Source organism: Gobio gobio (assembly GCF_949357685.1).
Source record: "Gobio gobio genome assembly, chromosome: 4".
Lineage (NCBI taxonomy): Eukaryota > Metazoa > Chordata > Actinopteri > Cypriniformes > Gobionidae > Gobio > Gobio gobio.
Window position 1 is genome coordinate 23505373 of NC_137100.1, and position 17383 is coordinate 23522755.

Below are 17383 nucleotides of genomic sequence, written 5' to 3' on the forward strand. Positions count from 1 at the left end.
ATAATACCTGTAAAATTATAAAGCTCGAAGTTCAATGCCAAGCGAGATATTTTATTTAACAGAAGTTCCCTTTCAAAGCCTACAGCGAACGGCTGGTTAGGACTACATCCTGGTATTTCCTGCTTTAATTACGTCAGTAGAGCAGACTAACCTAGAGCCGACTAACCTCCGCCCACAAGAACACGCGAAAAAGGGGGCGTGGTCTAGTTGCTCCCGCGTGGAGAATAGGAAGTGTTGCGTTCGTATAGTTTGTTTGTTGCCATGTCGTCGAGACGCTGTTATTTTCATCCCGGAGTCAAGTCACCTTTGTTTGGCTTTCCCAGGGACGCTGTACTTAGAGATCATTGAGCGCATGCATCCCCGTTATGGTAAGAGGCGTGACCTTTCCGGTAACGTGCGCTCTGCATGCGCTAAGCTGCTGTTGAAATAAAACGCGGGAACCGCTGGCACAATCAGAACTCGTTACGTGTTTCTGAAGGAGGGACTTCATAGAACAGGGAAATCTTTCAAGCCATTTTGAGGACAGTGAAAACAGCAGTATACAGATAAGTAAATTGTGTGAAAAATACTTTGTTTTTTTACACGCGAAACATGAACACATGTTATATTGCACACTGTAAACACAATCAAAGCTTCAAAAAAACACGAAAAACGGGACCTTTAAATAATTACCAAATTAAGATGACAAAACGAAAATACACTGAATCCGTTTGAAGCTTTGAAGAACCGGAATTCGTTTTTTTTTTTTTGTCAAATAAAAATAGGAGGCCTAGGCTACCTCAATCCACACCTTGTATGTTTTTAGTTTTTTTTTTAAGAAACATGTCTAAGTGATGTGGGTTAGTCTGGAGTGCAGCCTGTTGACAGTTAAACCCGCGGCAGAAAACAACCTCTCAATCCTTCTATCTCCACAGCGCGCACGCCTCCTGCGCTCTCCGTTGTGCGGTTCTTTGAAACGACAGACGACGACTTTTTTTTTTATACAAAATTTTTCTATAAACCATCAGGAAACAGCGGTGAGAAGAACATACGCGACAATGTTTACTTTATTAAAATCTTGACCAAAACCACACTATTAAAAGCCTTAAACAAGGCTTCAGATGGTACTGATGTCCTGGGAATACAGAGAGAACGCCTCGCTAGAGTGGCCAGCCTCGGGAAGCCCCTTTCATTTGCTTTCCACCAGTCAGGAGCTTGTACCACTGCTGTATTTTTCTGTCAAATGGTCCCACACAGTAAGCTTTTCCATTGCTTGGTTTGTGGTTGCACATGTCGACGCGCTCCGTGAGTGAACAAATAACGCTATACAGCATATTTCTTATGCATCAAAAAAGCCAAACAAAAAAGCGTTAAAAACATTTAAACCATTTAACTGATAGTATTAATCGGTCAAAGTTCTTACTTTTGGTTAACGGTTAAACGGTCAATAGCATCCCTACACTGCTGTGGACGTTGTTTACTTCATTAATGTGTTTACTGTGATAATGGACTGAGGACGGCAGTAGGATTCGGTATTCGGTTTCGGATTCAGCCGAATCTTAACCAGTGGATTCGGTATTCGGCCGAACCCCAAAAATCTGGATGCGGTGCATCCCTAGTCTGGTTTTGATTATCATCTCTATCGCGGTCACACTCTCGTAACATTGCAGTTCTTCATCATCATGAAAGTTTATAATCTGCATGCGTTTTAAAGCCATATCAGTCTAAACTTCTGATATATGGTTTTCTGAGCACACACATCCGAAGCATGCACACATAAAGCTGGCTGTTGACAGCGTGTCCCGTGAGTATTAAACCAAGTTCTCGTCACATCTTATTGCGCTTTAACTGTAAAATACACACATGGTCATGTCAAAAGCACACAAAGTTCACATAAACACAGTCGGTTATGTCTGTGAACGCAAACAGTAAGTAAAGAAATTGCATGTGTATATTAGATCGGTGTAGTAAAGTGAAAACAGTGCAATATACAGTACCAAGTGCGAAGTATGCTTGTTAATATGAATCAAACAACAAAAGAAAAACAGAAAATCACTCACTGCTCTTGATAAATAACTTTAGTAGCTTTAATAAGAATACATTGTCAGCCTCGTGGGCAGCGTGCCGTCATAGCATAGTTGCGCTTTGGGCGTCCCGAGTTTGAGTCCCGGCTCGTGGACCTTTCCAGAGCCCGCCCTCCTCTCTCTCTCGCTCTCTCTCTCCGCTTCCTGTCAACTAACTGTCCTGTCATAATAAAGGCAAAACTCCCCCAAAAATAAGATAAGAATACATTTCTTGTATGCTGCTGTTAAATGCTCCGTCTATGCTAATAGGGCAGTCAACAGTCGTGGGCGGGGCCTGTGCAATGTGACATCACATTACATAGAAACTACAAAAGGCTTATTACGAGACACTGCTTATGATTTATGGAGATTAATTGAAAATAAGGAGTGGGTGGATTTTTACCATTATAAGGTGGTTGTGTACACACACTGCCAACACACATGTATGTTCAAACACCATTTAAAAGTGAATGTTTAAAATGGTCCCCTTTAAGGGTTGCTGCTTTTCCACAGACTAAGAAAAAGATGTGCACAAAGCTTTGTGGATATAATCTCTTATTTAGCCCAAAGAAGGTCATACTTCTCTTGCTAACAAAAACAGAGCCCAGATAATCTGCCAAAATAAAGTACAGTCAAGATGAAGTAGGTAACATAATATTTCGCATTTGTCATGAAATGTAAATATGTAACATTCCTCATGCTGCAACAACTTTGTACACTACCTCGTGATTTGAATAACGCATTACAAAATACACCAAGCACTTGAACATTCAGTCTTAGTTTGAGACTATGAACAAAGCCCATCCAGTTACCATGGCAACCCCAACAGCAGTCAACCACTGACTTGTTCATACGGGCTCGCAGCACACGTCAGCACAATCTCAGCAGACTGATCCGTGACTCAAGCCAATAGTGTCAGCGAGTCTTTTTCTCAGATACTCATGTCAGACGGCTGACAAGTATAAACCAGTAGATTGGCGTGTGATGGGCTTTGGATAAACGTTGTACTAAACCAGAAAAGCACCCATCACACTACTTGTACCATCTACATTATGCAATTTGCATGACATACCAAGATGACCAACTACATTTGCCAATATGTGCCGTATAACCAGAGCACACTGTGTCCCACAATGAAATACTGTCAAATTGACTGAATCAGCCGTGATTTTTTAAATCTCATTATTTGATCAGACAACCAAGAGTTAAAGGGTTAGTTCACCCAAAAATGAAAATTATGTCATTAATGACTCACCCTCATGTTGTTCCACACCCGTAAGATCTCCGTTCATCTTCGGAACACAGTTTAAGATATTTTAGATTTAGTCCGAGAGCTTTCTGTCCCTCCATTGCAAATGTATGTACGGTATACTGTCCATGTCCAGAAAGGGAACAAAAACATCATCAAAGTAGTCCATGTGACATCAGTGGGTTAGTTAGAATTTTTTGAAGCATCGAAAATACTCCGCAGTGACGCTGCTGACGTGTGTCTGAGGAAGCTCGGGCGCACCAGATAACACGTCAGCAGCGTCACTGCGGAGTCGTGAACGCGGATTGACAACAGACCGGAAGAGAAGACAATGCTGAATAAAGTTGTAGTTTTTGTTATTTTTGGACCAAAATGTATTTTCGATGCTTCAAAATATTCTAACTAACCCACTGATGGACTACTTTGATTATGTTTTTGTTCCCTTTCTGGACATGGACAGTATACCGTACATACATTTTCAATGGAGGGACAGAAAGCTCTCTGACTAAATCTAAAATATCTCAAACTGTGTTCCGAAGATGAACGGAGATCTTACGGGTGTGGAACGACATGAGGGTGATCCATTAATGACATAATTTTCATTTTTGGGTGAACTAACCCTTTAAGATATTTGACAGCAATTAAAAATGCTAAATAACAGCAATAATTAAAACATACACTACTGGAGTCTGTAACATTATTTAATGTGTTTGAAAGAAGTATCGTATGCTCACCAATGCTGCATTTATTTGATCAAAAATGTATTGCATTTATTTGCTGCTCCAAGTTGAAAATAGTTTTGCTGCTTAATATTTTTTGGAAACCATGATACTTTTTTACAGGAATCTTTGATAAATAGTTAAGTTAAAAAACAACATTTATTTGAAATAGAATTTTGTAACACTTTAAAAGTCTTTACTCTCCCTTTGGATCAATTTAATGCATTGCTTAAAGAATAAAAGTGTGAATTTCTTTCAAATAAAAATAAAAACTTACTGACCCTCAAACTTTGAAATGTAATGTATAGTGCAGTAGTGCAGTAAGCAAGACATTAGTATCCCATTCCAATAGAGATGCACCGATACCAATAATCAGTATCGGACAATAAAAGCAATTATTTTCACTATCGTCTATAGGCCGATTGTTTAAAAACAGCCGATGATCAGGGCAGATTATATTCTGTTAATCAAAAGGGTGCGGAAAAACGTGTCCGACTGCAACTCATACCGCGTGTGAAGAAAATCTCCTGTGTTGAATTTAGGGCAAGTTAACGTGACAATTAACGCATTAAGAGTACAAAATAGCTACATAAAAGCAGGCTCTATATAACCCTATGAATCACCCATAGTTCATGCCAGGGTTGCACTAAACATTGTTTGTAGTGCGCCTCTCATCCAATAATCGCAAATAGCTCTGTGCTTTGTTACTTAATTTTATCACGAAATTCAAACAATAAATTCTGTCTTGCGCTCTTAAATGTGACGTGACAGATCGCTGTAGCGCCTCAGTTCAAGCGGCAGCACGGAGTCTTTTCTTCCACTAGTAAAGTTACACCTCGAAAAAACATGCATGAACATCAGAAGGTATGTTTAAAGATACAGTACAACTTACCGAAATATCATGTCTCATGTAATCACTCAGTTTCAACCGCGAAAAGACATCAATAAATAATCCGATGTTCACAGTTTGTTAGTTAGCTATAACTACAATAGAAGAGCTAATTTACTGTTAATTGTATGTTTGAATACATTTGCCATGAAGTGCTTATGAAAACTACCTTATTTGTGCAACTGAGTTGTATACAATACCTATTTTGTTAATTCCACCCAATATTATAGTGTACCAAATGAGAGGGTTATCTGTATAGTTTGCAGCATTATTTGAGAGAGATTTTTTTTCCCCCATAAGATAAACCAAAGTACCAGTATCGGCCGATATCATTCTGAATAATCAGCTATCGTATAGGCTGAGAAATTTAGTATTGGTGCAATCTTTGCCAATGTGTCAAGTTATGCAACAGGATTTAGTGGTCAACCAAATTTAGTGGTCAGGCAGAAATCCACTAAACCTTCATGTCACGAGATGTAGAAGAGCATAAAGAGGCTGCTCTGGGACTTCGAAACAGTTGTATTTATGCCAGGTGTCAACTAAATATAATAGTAAACATGTTTTTTTAGTAGTATATACACAAATCATTCACATGGCGCATAGTAAATTAAACCAGATTAAAAATAGCACTTCGTATCAAGAAGTTTGTAAATCCCTGTTGTGACTTTTACTAGTTATGGTACTTCACTCTGACAACTTGATGCCACGTATGTACCACTGATGCTATAACACCGGTTCAAAGCAAACCAATGACACCTACACCTCTTGAAGTCATCAAGCTGTGCCTACACAGTACACACCTCACAAAGCCATTCTGTTTAGTCTAACAGGTTTGTGTGGATCAGACTGTATTAGGCTCTGTACAGGGTGTGGGCTCTACCACAAAGATTTGAATTTGAAGTGATAAAAGCACGGTTGAGTGTACAATGCTGATTCACCAACATCAGTGATTGCCCTTGACTGGAGAAAGCACATCACTGGCAAAAAAAAAAAAAATACAGCTGTGAATCAATGAAATCCACTCCGCTCTGTGTAACTTTAGCTTAAGCACTGATCGCACTAATTGTTTGGACAGGCGATTGTAGTGGTTATACATGAAGGGAAAAACCCACTGGATATGCCAACAATAGCAGCTTTCTCCTGTCAGTGCAGAGATATCTACAACAGGAAGATCTCTACAAACCACAGTTTCCATATCACATTTGTTTTTTCTTTGTCTGGTCCTGGACTGTAATTAGTGCTTGCCAAGGCAACCATCATGATTATCGTTCCTTCATCCAGACAAAATGCTGGTGTGTGTGCTATGGATGCGAATAATGCTTCAAATCATGCTTTTACTTCTTTATAAGAATTATAAATCAAAACAGGGTAGGGCTGCAACGACGCGTCGACGTCGTAGTCGACAGGCACATTATTTACGTTCTAGAATGGAACAGAAGATCTAGAATAATGGCAGCTTCTGCTCCCGGGCATAGTGAAAATGATCATTTATCATATAAAGCCAGACCGCGACATTCAAAAGTGTGGGAGTACTTTAAACAGAAGCCGAATAAAACTGTGCTAATGCCGGTTTCACACTGCGCGCGGTGGCAGAGCAGGAGCTGTGCGCGTGGAGAGCGGGAGCTTTCACATTGCCAATCAGTGTTGCCAAGTCCCGTTTTTTTCCGCGGAATTGGGCTACTTCTACACTGTTGCCGCGGGCTGTCTCTCATGTCCGCGGGTTGAAGCGATCCCAACTATGTGATATTTAGCCCCGGGAATGAGAATTTTAGCAGGCAGCCCCGCAAAAAAAACACACATATTTAACCCCCCGAACGCGATGTTTACCAGAGAACCTCCCCAAAACGCGATTGGGCTTGTTTAGGGCTAGTTTTGAGTAACGAATGGGTGGGTTTTGTTGTGAAAACCTGGCAACCCTGCTGCCAGTGTTCTCTCCATGGTTCTCTCGCGCAGCTGAACCGTGGCGCGTGTATTGCAACAGACGGTCACATTTTCCGGGGTTCTTCTCCGACCCCAGTACGTCTCGTGCTTTTATTTATTATGGGCTGCATATATCTCCTGTTAATGCGACCTGGTTCCCCTCTGTCCCAAACACATATGCATAATAACATGCTGTATATAGGTAGTTTGCATGATTAAAGTAACATTAAAGTTAAGATATGCCTCTAGCTTTAATCATTTAAATGTGTCTTTGAAGTTTGGGCAAAAACTTCTGGCAGCTTTAGTCGTTGTTTATGCACATGTATCTTCAAAATACACGACTAGTTTTGACGACTATGCTGAAAGCTCCTGTATGTGAACCTTTTGCAGACAAGTGCATTTTCGTTTACTATTGACACAAATCAATAAGTAAATCATACTCAACTACTATAGTAAACAACTTTTCCTAATTAGGCCTACTCTAGTATCATTATATATTATGTTTAAAAAGCTTCTTGTGTTCATATATTTCATTATAAAATGGCATACTATGTACACTACCCATGTTAAAATAATATACAAATTCACTACCCTCTTTGAAATACAATAATCAGTAAAAAAATAATTATAAGATTAATCCGGAAAAATAATCGTTAGATTAGTCGACTAATCGAAAAAATAATCGTTAGATTAGTCGTCAGAAAAAATAATCGTTAGTTGCAGCTCTAAAACAGGGTAATATGGGTCTTTTCTTTCTCTTCTACATATAAACCACCTAAACACCCTAGCAAACCCCAAGTAATATTACCGAGCCACATATTGGCAGCAGAATACAATGGAGAGCTGGGGATGGGCTCTTTTGACCTGGGGCTGAGTACAGAGGTCCATACGGGACCCCTGCCATATATTGGCAGCAGAATATCAGAAATATGGGGGTAGGGCTCTTTTGACTAACAAAATCAAACACCCTGGCTGTGACTTTTGCACACACAGATGGGGGAAATTGCACTGTGCACACACTACACAGAAACATTTAATAGCACAGAAAGTTGTTGTCAACACAACTTTTATTAATAAATGAACCTTGCTACTGAATCGTTACATTATCTTGCACAGCAACAAGGCATAACTTTGCTGTTTTTGAGGTGATTAAACCAAGGGCATAGTTATGGTTTTAACATGGGGAGGGTTGAAGTGTGAACCGGTTAAGCGGGGTCCCACGGCATGCACCTTCGTGAGGTTTATTTATTTAAATGCTCTTTTGTGGTATCATCCACACAGGCATAGTTATTTGATAACATAACTGCACTAAAATAATAGCCTGGTTAACAATTACTTGTTTACATATGATATACGATGCATTTTATTTATATTATATAAGCACCTGGAACCTTATCATTTTGACAAAGTTCCATTTCAAAGTGCCATGGAAGGTCAAACTAACTTCACTTAACATTTTATTATGTTGCAATTGTTTATTTCTACTCCTCATCAGTTCATTAGACTCTTAATGATTCTGACTGTGTCATCTTTTGGAATATCTGAATGTCTTAAAGTGACAGCAGCCTATAAATACCCGCTGCTGTCCATGTCATTAATATGAATCAAACAACAAAACAGCCTTAAAGATTAATCTATTTTTAATTTATACAGTGAACCAGAGTGTTATTTTACATGTAATTATTACATTTCTTTAGCTGAATACTACTGTTAGAGCTTACTTTATTTGTAACTTTGCTCTATTGTATTTATCAGTGTATTTGTTCTTATTTTATTAATGATTGTTCACTTGTCTTTAATGGCCAAATATGTTTGAACTTTATTAATTAGGTAAGTAGATTTTGCTGTGGTATTGAAGTACTTAAAGTGAGCTTCGAGTAATAAATGGAAAGCAAAGTGACATTTTCCCACCCACCAAGTTATATTTATTGTTTGTTTTTTGCTGATCTGAAAAATGATCTGATCTGTGACTCAAAAACTGTATCATTATCTGAAGTTGTGTGATCCATTGCACCACTAGAATATTTGACTATTTATTATAGACAGGCAGCATTTCTACCAGGGAACACACTATAATCTTTTTTCAAATATGTATATATTTGATGTACATTAATGAATATACATTTTAATGTAACATTTATATTATATTCATTTATAAATGTACATCATGTATATAAAATATACACAAACACATATACACACACATACACACACACACACACACTCACAAGTTGTACATTCAACATGCTGCAAAAATTGTATTAGTACAATATTCAAATGCATCCAAAGATACAAAATGACCTAATACATTTTGAATGCAACGCACCATTTTGATTGGTTGGCAGGTCAGATCTGAGTCTGTGACAGGCGTGTCATCGGCCTCCATGACATAGATGCCTTTGCGAGACAAGGCCTGGATGACTGACTGGTGGGACTGCAGAGAGGCCACCTGGTCTCCTTTGAGAATGAGGGCGCACACGCGACAGTACAGCTCACAGGACAGCAGTAACCGGATCACTGGGGGCTTAATGTGTTCCTGGTCATACTGATCTGTGTAGAAAGGGTCTTGCAGGTCCTCTGGGATGTGATCTGACAGGAAGAGAAACAATAAATTAGGAAATAAACAAATTAAACTTCTGATGAAATACTCTGGACGGTTATTGTCACTACAGTTTCTATGTTTCTATCAGATGCAATCTGCCAGCGAACCCCTTGCTTTGTTGCCATCTACGGCACTATGTGCCAGTTAATAGCGTGATGGTGTGAAAAGCAAGTCATAGGGCCCTACTCTCATCACGCGATCTCCTGTGCAGACACAGATGTGCTGTGGCAGCTGGGGTCCGGCTCCAACCATGAGGTTCAAACACAGGCAAGAAAAGACATGTCTGGCCTAAGTCTGGGCAGCCATTTCTCCATCCACACCAACCAAAAATACTTCCACGCCCTCTGCACCGGTATCCCCCAGGAGAACCATATCATTAAATGTGAAAGCAATGGGTCCAATCATCCATCATGCATTTATGCACACACACCTGCCCCCTCTGATGAACCACGTGGAGCGGTCTGCTTTGTTCCAGACCAGTCCGTCTGCCACATGCAAGGGTTGTTTAAAGACTGGTAAATAACAGTGAGCATGTCTTGTGTTTTAATACAACACAAGACATGTATATTATGGCAGGAGAATGATCTTAGCATTGCATTAATGTGCACAGTGATACCTACTTACAATTTGTTAGGCTTTTTTATTTTGTTAGGCTTTTTTACGAATGTATAGTGTAAAGAGTCTACCCTAGGCCCTGTAACATTAATTTAAAAATTATTGACCATATTAATAGAGATGCACCAATGTATCAGGCCGATATTTATCAGCCAATTTTTGATCAATTTACAACCATCGGCATATCGGCTTTTGTTAATCATTTCGGTTTATTAATTAACTGGGTGAAGGCACTGAGCTGTATGTCTGTTGCAAAATCCAAGATTACAATGTCATATTCCTGCAGCGCTGCTGTCTGCGTTTTAATGTCAATCAAACAACAAAATAATAATAATTTGCTCACTACTCTTGACTACATAACTTTCATAATGATTCATGTGGAAAACGCAGACGGAATCCAGTCATACGGAATTTACTGCATAACGCAGAATGCCACGGAATTTGTCAAAGTTTTGATGAATAAATAAAACGTAGGTCAGTACACTTAAATCAAGTCATGATATATACTAGCGTCTGTGAATATTAAGCCACAAAAAGACATTTAAATATGACAAATATGAATCCTGCTTGTCTCTGTATGTCTCTGTGTGAATGAATGGCGCAGACGTGCGGGTTTCATTTACCTCACACACACACACACACACACACACACTGAAACTTGCAGTGTTTTTCAGCCTCTGCCGGCTCAATATACGAGGACATGAATGCATGAACCTCATCTCGTCACTTCATGAGCATTTTACCGTTTAATTCCACAAAATCTATCGTCATATCTTAAACACACACAGAAACTCAAAGGTCTTCACGGCAACCTGTCAAAATAAAAGTTCAGTTTAACAAAGTAATTGTGACAGAAATATTAATGTTGTACAGTAGAATTTAGCTACGTCTCAATGTAATAATAATATATGCATTTCATTTATACAGTGCAGAATATGCAGTGTTATTTAACATTTGTTTATTTCTGTACCTGGAAACTGTTAAACCTACCTAAAGTATATTTGTTCTGTTGTATTTATGTATTCATGTAGGCTGTATAAATTATTATCGGACAATAATTTTTTGTTAAAAACGGTATCAGTCCCAAAAAATCCTATCGGTGCATCCCTAATTATTAAAACACATTGTGCCTTTACTAGTTGCAGTGCTCATATGTAACAGTGACAAATGAATGGAGTGTGTGTTTGTGAACATATCCTGTACACAAAATAAATTAAAATTATTTAAAAGAATTTAAGAAGTAATGCACTTAAAATTTCAGACATATTCTACACCAAAGAGCGGAATACGACAGCCTTAAATAAGGGTCCCAAATTTTGCAAGCATTTGTACTTATCCTGCAGTATTCAAAGTTTTTTTTTTTTTTTTAAATCTCAGAATAAAAGAAACTGAACAGGACATTCAAAGTGGTAATTATCAGAATGCAAAGAAACCCTCCAAATCTGGGCCACTTCTGACAGTAAAGAGGCACATGGCCTTCATCTCCATTTAGGCCAATTACTGGGCTGAACCAACTCCGCTTTAACCACAGCTTTACTGAAGGGAATATCCTGAATAACAGAGGAGCCAGGGTGGGGGGCAAAGAACGCCACAATAATGGTGGGATAACAAACTGTATTTGAACCTCAAACCACAGACAAGCACATATCCGACCCCCTGAGTAACTCCCATATTAACATAATAACTGACAGCCATGTTATTATTATTACCCATCACTATAATGGCAAACTGACACACCCTGCAACGACAGTTCAGATAATTAAACATTCAACAGCAGAGAGACAGTTTCTTCAGCTTTAAAACGAGGTCAGGAGTCTTACACACTTTTTCTGTTTCAGCCACCGATGATGGCTGACTGGGGTGCCTTTTTGTTTAAAGGGGGTACAGGCTACATATCAAAGCATGCTTGAGTACATCCTCCAATAGGATCCCTTTCCACTGTGCCAGTCTTATTAGATGATCTAATAGGAGCCATATGCTCAAGATAGATCTTGTGTGCAACTCTCCTGGTACCACTATGAATCAATACGAAATCCGTCCAACAAATGAAATAAATGAATACATGTCTTTTAACAAAAAGTGAAAAAAGTCCACCCCATTAGAAGTTTGATCCCATTTGTCCACACACTGCAGTGCTCATATGTAAAAGCCATTAGTTACCGATACTAGAGCAGAGGCTAAAAATATGTCTGTTGGTCATTGCTTTTTCCATTTGCAGGTACTTGTTAACCCTGACTGACTACAGACATTAATAATAATGCCTCATTATCAAAGATTGCAACTCAAATACATTTTAAACAGTGGTAATGTGTATATTTGTTTCTATGCACACTTCAAAGAAATAGGAACGTTTTATTTTTATGAATAAAATGCGCATCAAGATGCATTGCACTTACACCAGGTTTGATGTCAATGAGTCTATTGAAAGCGATCATATGGCTTCAGAAGTATTGTAATGCAGTGCACTGAACAGGACAACTTTTATGATACTCATGATTCTTTTCAACCATTTTTTCAAAACTTGACAGCTTCTCTCCCATTCCCTTTTACATGCATAATGGCAGCCTGGACGTTCTGCTTCATGTGTGTTCCAAAGAAGAGAGAAATTCTGGATCAAGGGCGAGTAAATCATTCTCACTTTTGGGGGGAATTATTAATTTAACAGATGTCTGAAAGCTTTAATTTTTTTGAAACTTAACATAGATAACACACATAAAATACAAAACTCTTGGTGCCCTACATACAGCCTGCACTCTATATCTGCTGACAGGGAGTCAGTGGCATTAGGAAAACCCTTCCTGTTCATCCACATTTCAATTGTGCAAGCACTGCAGATGGGACAAATGCTTTTGATTCTGACTGTCAAATACCACTGCCCTCCCAGCCAAAACACTTGAAGGCCATATATAAGTGAAGAGCTGCATGATTCTGGATATATTGAGAATAAAATTTTTGGGGGGGTTTAAAATAGAGATCATGAATCTCCCACGATTCTGATTGGACAACTAAACATTTTCTAAACAATATATGACATTTACTAGAGGTTCTGACTAGGGATGGGGCCGATCCGATCCAGTATCGGTATCGGGACCGATACCAGCGTAATTCACGTATCGGATTTTCCCGATCCAACCTGCGGAGATATCCGATATCCATGAGCCATGTCTGCGTTTTAACGTTGTCTGCTGAAATGACTCCAAAAGTGATTCCCGCCGGCTTGTCTGCAGGCTGGCTGCAAACTATGGAATGGATTTCCTGAACGGAGGCGCGGCTCAATGAGACACAGAGTTATGAGACACACCCCCCACTCAGGAAATCCATTCTGCAGTTTGCAGCCAGATAGCAGGATAGCATTGAGCAGCATTGTGTTAGTAGCCATGTCCGCTGTGTGGAAATACTTCACACTGGAAACACCGTAGAGCAAGACAATGTTTGCAAAGCCGTAATTCAGAAAGGTGGAAGCTCCCTCGCGTCGTACAACACAACGAACGCAATCAAACATTTAAAAAAGCAGACAAGTTCAGACAAGACTAGGGAGACATTTAAGAGATAATAATCAGGGCTTGACATTAACAACCGCCATATGCGGGTGTATTTCGGCTGTGGCGTGTGACACAGTCACTCCCACTAGCCACTTTGGCGGTTGACCTTATTATGGTCTCCTCAAAAGCCACTTGTTATAATCGCGTTGCGCATTATAACCAATAACACGTGTTTCTATTGAGTTTATGAATGCAATGTCTAATAATAATCAGAGGCATTCGGATTAGCAGAGTTTTGTTAAGAGCGCGGGCCGCTCTCACTCACTGAAATCTACACTCAAAGCAGAGATGAACGTGCGCTGTACACAGGAGATTCATTCATCATACCGTGGTTGACTGTTTTTGTTCTATTTCAGCACCGAAAATAGTTTCAAACAAACACTGCAGAACCATAGCGCTTCTGATATGACTTTTCTAACTTCAATAGCATTTGAAGAGAATGACTTAGTCATAAAACTGACTGTGTTCATCTAGGTGTCAGGTATGATGCACACCTTTTGGATTTTTGACATTTAATCAAATAAACTGTCAAATCATTTGAAAATATATGCTTTATTTCACTAGGAAAATATGCTAGATTTAAATGCGTCATAGCTGATAGAACACTGAGAATATTGCTTGAGAATATACATTTACAGAGATAATATTAGAGATTATATATTAGAGATATAATATTAGAGATTTATGCATTATGCATTGCCATTGACGCCGGTCATTATACGGAAGGAAATCCCACAGAATCTAGCTTTAAAAAAGGGCTTAGAGCTGCTTGCTTTATTTGTTGTTTGTTGATTTTCAAATATAAAACTTGTTGAAATATTTTAAGTGTGTGCATATGTTCTTTTTGAACACTTTCATCTTATTTGAACAAAACCGTGATAATATTGATAACCGTGATAATTATGTACATATCATACTTGCCTGTTGAGAGCAGTTTATTTCCACATCCCAAAAAAAAAAAAACAATAATAATATTAAAGCAAAAACAGCTCTGGTATCGGAATATATCGGCCGATATCCAAATTCAGGGATCGGATTGGAAGTGAAAAAATGTGGATCGGTGCATCCCTAGTTCTGACAAAAAGTTGATTGCTGATGCTGAAGTCTAGGCTATTTAAAAATTATTATTATTTTGAAAATCAGTTTGAATGAATGAATCAAGTAATCACTCATTTAATTGTGCACCTCAAAGTGTGCACCTCAACATGCAAGGTTTCTGCGGTCATTTGCTTTCAGTTATTTTACCGGTCCAAAAACAGTCCATTATGCTGCTTGATATTGCAAACTGGTATTTGTTTTGTATAATGTTCACGTATTATCATAACCAAAGACTGGTTTGTAGCTTTTAGAGCCCTTTGTGATTCTTCTAGTTATTTACTCATAGCAGAAAATGAATTGGAAGTCTGGAATCAAATAAATCCAGGTGGATGCTGCACATTGGTGGTGGTTGAGGAGATTCCCCCCTTCTATGTAAAGCGCTTTGAGTGTCTAGAAGAGCACTATATAAATGTAACAAATTATTATTAATTATAAATTACTTGCGCATTTCAAAAGAAGGTGTATACTGTTATCGTGAAATAAGACTTGGGTCTAATCACCCACCTCTAGCTCTTGCTAAAAAAAGTCCATAAGTACCATATGTCGCTATTATGGTTTTTCAGACATATACCATGAATTCTTGGAAATACCTTGGCTTGGCGTACTGTGTAAATACCCTGGTACATGAATTTCAGTAGCATCCATCAAAGTACCAAAGTATTATCATCTGTATCAGCTGTGGTACATAGCATTGAATCATTTTATGTACGTTAGTGTGTAAAGACCATCGTATTGTGTTCAAGTAGTATAGAAATATGTACCACGACAACGCCTATAAAATATGGTAGGTTTATCGTTATCATAATCATTACATTAATACCCAGTATCAAGGTACAGTGATCGTGTCAGGTGGTAACGTTACTATCACAGTAAGGGGAGCAGCACACATTTTCTGGCTGTCTAAACAACTGTCTTTGATTACATATCACAGAGTTTGTTAATAAATAAACAAGTCTTGCACTTCAGTCCTGTTTTCATTCATAAACACGGTTAAATCAACTCACCGATACCGAAGGCTTTGGCGAACAGCCATCGTAGATTAGCTGCTATTTTGGCTCGGGCTGAATCATACATCTCCAGCGGCACGATCTCCAGCGCCTCGCCCGCCGCCTCCATCTTTCTGCGGGCGCTGTCAGCACCCAGCTCCGCGTCCATCCTGCGACCACCGTCTGCAAACACACAAACAAAAGCACTTTCAAACAACCTTAACGGCTCTCTTACGAGGGCATGTGGTGTTTCCTACGCTGCATGTCAATGTGTCAGGAGCTTTAGAGCAGTAATTCAGTTCTTTAGCGTCCAAGCTAGCTAGCACACGAGTAGCTTTAATAACATTCCTCTCAAATATGTAAAACTATTAATCCCAGACATAAACTACATACGCATTTGTAACAAACAGCTACTGAACAAAACAAACCTAACCGCCTGGATCCTGACAAAACAAGATAAGCTAATTTAGTGTGTGATTAGTTTATATGCAAAGTAACTAGCCCTCGCCCAGGTAGCTAATAAACACCAACATAATTTATGAAATGTTCAAACACTCACACGGAGAGGTAGATTTAACCATCTGTCCAGACCGTAAACTGGTTTGCATGTTTTGACTGAAACACAGTTAACGTTACCAGCGGCTAACAGCTAATGCTGTTTAATGAGATGAGGACTATAGCAACTAGCTAACTTGCCCCTTTGTCAGCAATTAGTAATGAAAACAACCACATGTACAGCAACGTACCTTCCATATAATGTACTATCAATAATCCACTGTGACAAATCTGTGGGTGAGAAATGAAAGAAAAGGGTAAAAGGCTCCGGTGGGAATCATGAGGCCACGTTTAGTCCGAGCAGATACGAGTGTCGGTGGATGAATGACAAACCCCTGTGAGTGTGTAACTGCCTTCATTACTAATACACTTCAAAATAACAGCAACAAACAGTCTAAATACCGTTTAAAATGCTGATTACTGTTGTGGATGAGAGTTATGTTGATAGATATTGTTATTAAGCACACAAATATTTTATATTCTGTTAAATCTGTGTTTAAAAGATAGCTAAACTAGGATAAGGCTAAATTCTTATGGAAGTGAGCTGAACTGATTGTTAATCTTTCTTAATTATATATGTGTCAAGTTTAAATGGGCATTCCCGCTATGTACACGTAGCCACAGTGAAATGGCATGAAACAGCAGATTAATGAGATATGATTATGATATTCGTTTATGGGTCATTATTGTCCTGTCTGTAGGTTGTGGTAAAGACAATTAATAATGTATTATTTATGCCTAGTGAATTTATGAAGTTATAGGAATATACAAAGCAGAGTCGGCAGAGACAAGTGGGAGTTGTTTTGCTCCATGATATTAAACACTACTGCTATTTTGTCCATCAAGAACATTAAAAAATGCAGTCTTGTTTTCATCTTCGTGCAGTCTTTGCAATAAATAAACACATGTATAAACTTTGCTCAGCATGCTGGGTTGATTACTTAAACTGTAATCTATACAAATTACATGATGAAAATTGTAGTTAGTGATACAATCTATTATACAATTTAGGTAATTTAATCTAATTACTTTTTAATAATTTTTTTTTACTTATTTATCACATTTATTTGAATAATCTCGAAGCATATATTGATATAAAAATTAAAAGAGAAAGAAAAATATTTTGCAATAAAAAATAATCAAAATAAAACTCTTACTAAAAATAA

The 17383-nt window shown here is 38.5% G+C and overlaps 1 protein-coding gene across 1 annotated transcript in view; it reads right to left on the bottom strand.

The window, feature by feature from the left end:
- camsap1b (calmodulin regulated spectrin-associated protein 1b) overlaps positions 1-16564 on the bottom strand; it is a 43106-nt gene extending 26542 nt beyond the window's left edge. Inside the window, exons 1-3 of the mRNA XM_079814794.1 lie at positions 16409-16564; positions 15681-15845; positions 9146-9408 (exon numbers count right to left, since the gene is read on the bottom strand). Of these exons, the coding sequence (XP_079670920.1) occupies positions 9146-9408; positions 15681-15845; positions 16409-16415 (435 nt within the window). The 5' untranslated portion in view covers positions 16416-16564. The remainder of the gene's footprint in view (positions 1-9145; positions 9409-15680; positions 15846-16408) is intronic.
- Between the last annotated feature and the right edge of the window lie 819 nt (positions 16565-17383).